Raw genomic sequence first — 2,189 nt, 5'->3', positions numbered from 1 at the left:
TTGATAGTGTAGACAAGCCCTTTGTAAATGCTACTGACTGCCTTGGTCTCCATCCCCCAGTAAGCTGTCCTCCCTCACCAGCCCCTCTCCCATTGCTCCAAACCTTAAACACTGTCTGAACCTCTCTCTACAGACTGGAGATCAGTAGCTCATGTTGTGTCAGATGTAAGGGTCCAACAAGGAATAGGTGGCCCATGTTTTTCATCTCCCAGGTCAGCAGCACTGGAGCCAGCATTGACCTTTTACTTGACAAACACTCTGATTATCCTCCCACGAAGGTGTTTGCTATTCACACTGTACACGATCGGGTTCATCAGGGGAGGGACGAGGAGGTAGATGTAGCCCAGGACAATCTGTAGTAAGGGAGAAGAGCCCTTCCCCAATCTGTGTATCAAAGACAAGCCGATCTCTGGTGTGTAGAAGAGCAGGATGGCACAGAGGTGGGAGACGCAGGTGTTCAGGGCCCTGAGGCACTCTGTGTGGGATGCAACACTCAGCACCGTTTTGAGGATCATCACATAAGAGAGGAAGATGAACAGTGAATCTAACCCATCCATGGAAATGGTAAGAAACAAGCCATAGATGTAGTTGACTGTGATATCCGAACAAGCCAGCTTCATGACATCCTGGTGCAGGCAGTAGGAATGGGAGAGGACATTGACTCGACAGTATTGGAATCCTTTCAGGAGAAAGGGGAATGGGGATGATACGGCCACCCCTCTTAGCACACATACCAGTCCCATCTTGAATATTCTCGGCAGGGTTAAGATGGAAGCATATCTCAGTGGGTTAGAGATTGCGACAAAGCGGTCAAACGCCATCAACAAGAGTATGGAGGATTCAATGAATACAAATGAGTGGATGAAGAACAGCTGGGCAAAACAGGCATCGAGGCTAACCTCCCTAGAGTTAAACAAATACACACCCAGTATTGTCGGTATGGTGGATATCGATAAGCCAAGGTCCGTGAAGGCTAACATGGAAAGGAAAATATACATGGGCTCATGGAGGCTTGGATCTGTTTTTATAATGAACAGAATGGTTGAATTTCCCAATATTGAAAAAACATAAATGAAGCAGAAGGCGATAGAGATCCAGAGAGGGATGTCTTCCTGCCCAGGTATCCCAGTGAGAAGGAACATTGCAGAGTTGAGTTTGGTGTCATTGACAGCTGACATAATGTACAGGACAGGTCCCAGGAGTTTTGGACTTTCTTTCCTGAAAGGAAAAACAACAGTGACAAGGTGATATTTAATGAGACATCATTCTGCTCTCTGTGGAATCCTAGAGACTCCCAGGATCTCAAGGAAGATCAGCAAAAACATAGTCTTGGATTTACACCACGGATAAGAAGATAGGCACTGCCAGACTGGACCTGCAGTCCATCTAGCTCAGTATCCAGTGACCAGTTCTCGATGCTTCAGTGGAAGGTGGAAGAAGCCCTATAATAGGCAGCTATGAGATGACCTGCTCCCAGGAGAAGGTTCCCTCGACACCCACTAGTAAGACATATTTTGTGGTATAAAGCAAGAAGTTTGTGGGCACTTCCAAAACTTTTTAAAACAATTCTCAATACTGGAATTGTATTTTCTTGTTACCCATATACACACCCAGTCACTCTTTGAAAGGGTCTAAACTCTTTGCCTCATTGATAGCTTGTGGCTATGAGTTCTGCAGCCTACTTGAACGCTGTTATTTTACAGTTGTGACCTTCGCACAGACACCCCTTCTGGCTCTTAACTTAAATGAGTATGGCCCATTGTATCATGACATGTATGGAAACACATGGCAAGTCCATGGTGAAAATGGTCATTGTATTTATCTGCCCTGCATAGAAGCTATTCACAAACGTGTTTCATTGCCTTATTACATATATATATATATATATATATATATTCACCTCCTGAGAGTCCAAATTATGCCACTGTCTCTTAAGGTACATGGGATAAATTCTTAGGGCCAGGATCTTACTTCAATAATAGTGACTTCAACTGCATCACTCTTGATTTAAATGTGTAAATTTGATCAGAACTGGGAACTATCAACTTTCCCTTACCAAATGCTTCCGGTGATACAATCTGAGCCCCAAGAATCCCTCCAAGAGAAGCTGAAGTGCTTTGCCTGAATAGTGTTGCCTGAATCCAGAGATGTGGCTCATCCTACAGCCTTCTCTTCATCCTCATAGGACC

The 2,189-nt window shown here is 44.6% G+C and overlaps 1 protein-coding gene across 1 annotated transcript; it reads right to left on the bottom strand.

The window, feature by feature from the left end:
* Nucleotides 1–242: 242 nt before the first annotated feature.
* On the bottom strand, nucleotides 243–1,178 carry LOC140897314 (olfactory receptor 51G2). The gene has a single exon (XM_073309830.2). It carries the CDS (start codon nucleotides 1,176–1,178, stop codon nucleotides 243–245), a length of 936 nt encoding a protein of 311 aa, XP_073165931.2.
* Between the last annotated feature and the right edge of the window lie 1,011 nt (nucleotides 1,179–2,189).

This window comes from Lepidochelys kempii, chromosome 1 (genome assembly GCF_965140285.1).
Source record: "Lepidochelys kempii isolate rLepKem1 chromosome 1, rLepKem1.hap1, whole genome shotgun sequence".
NCBI lineage: Eukaryota > Metazoa > Chordata > Testudines > Cheloniidae > Lepidochelys > Lepidochelys kempii.
This window is presented reverse-complemented; position numbering and strand designations above follow the sequence as displayed.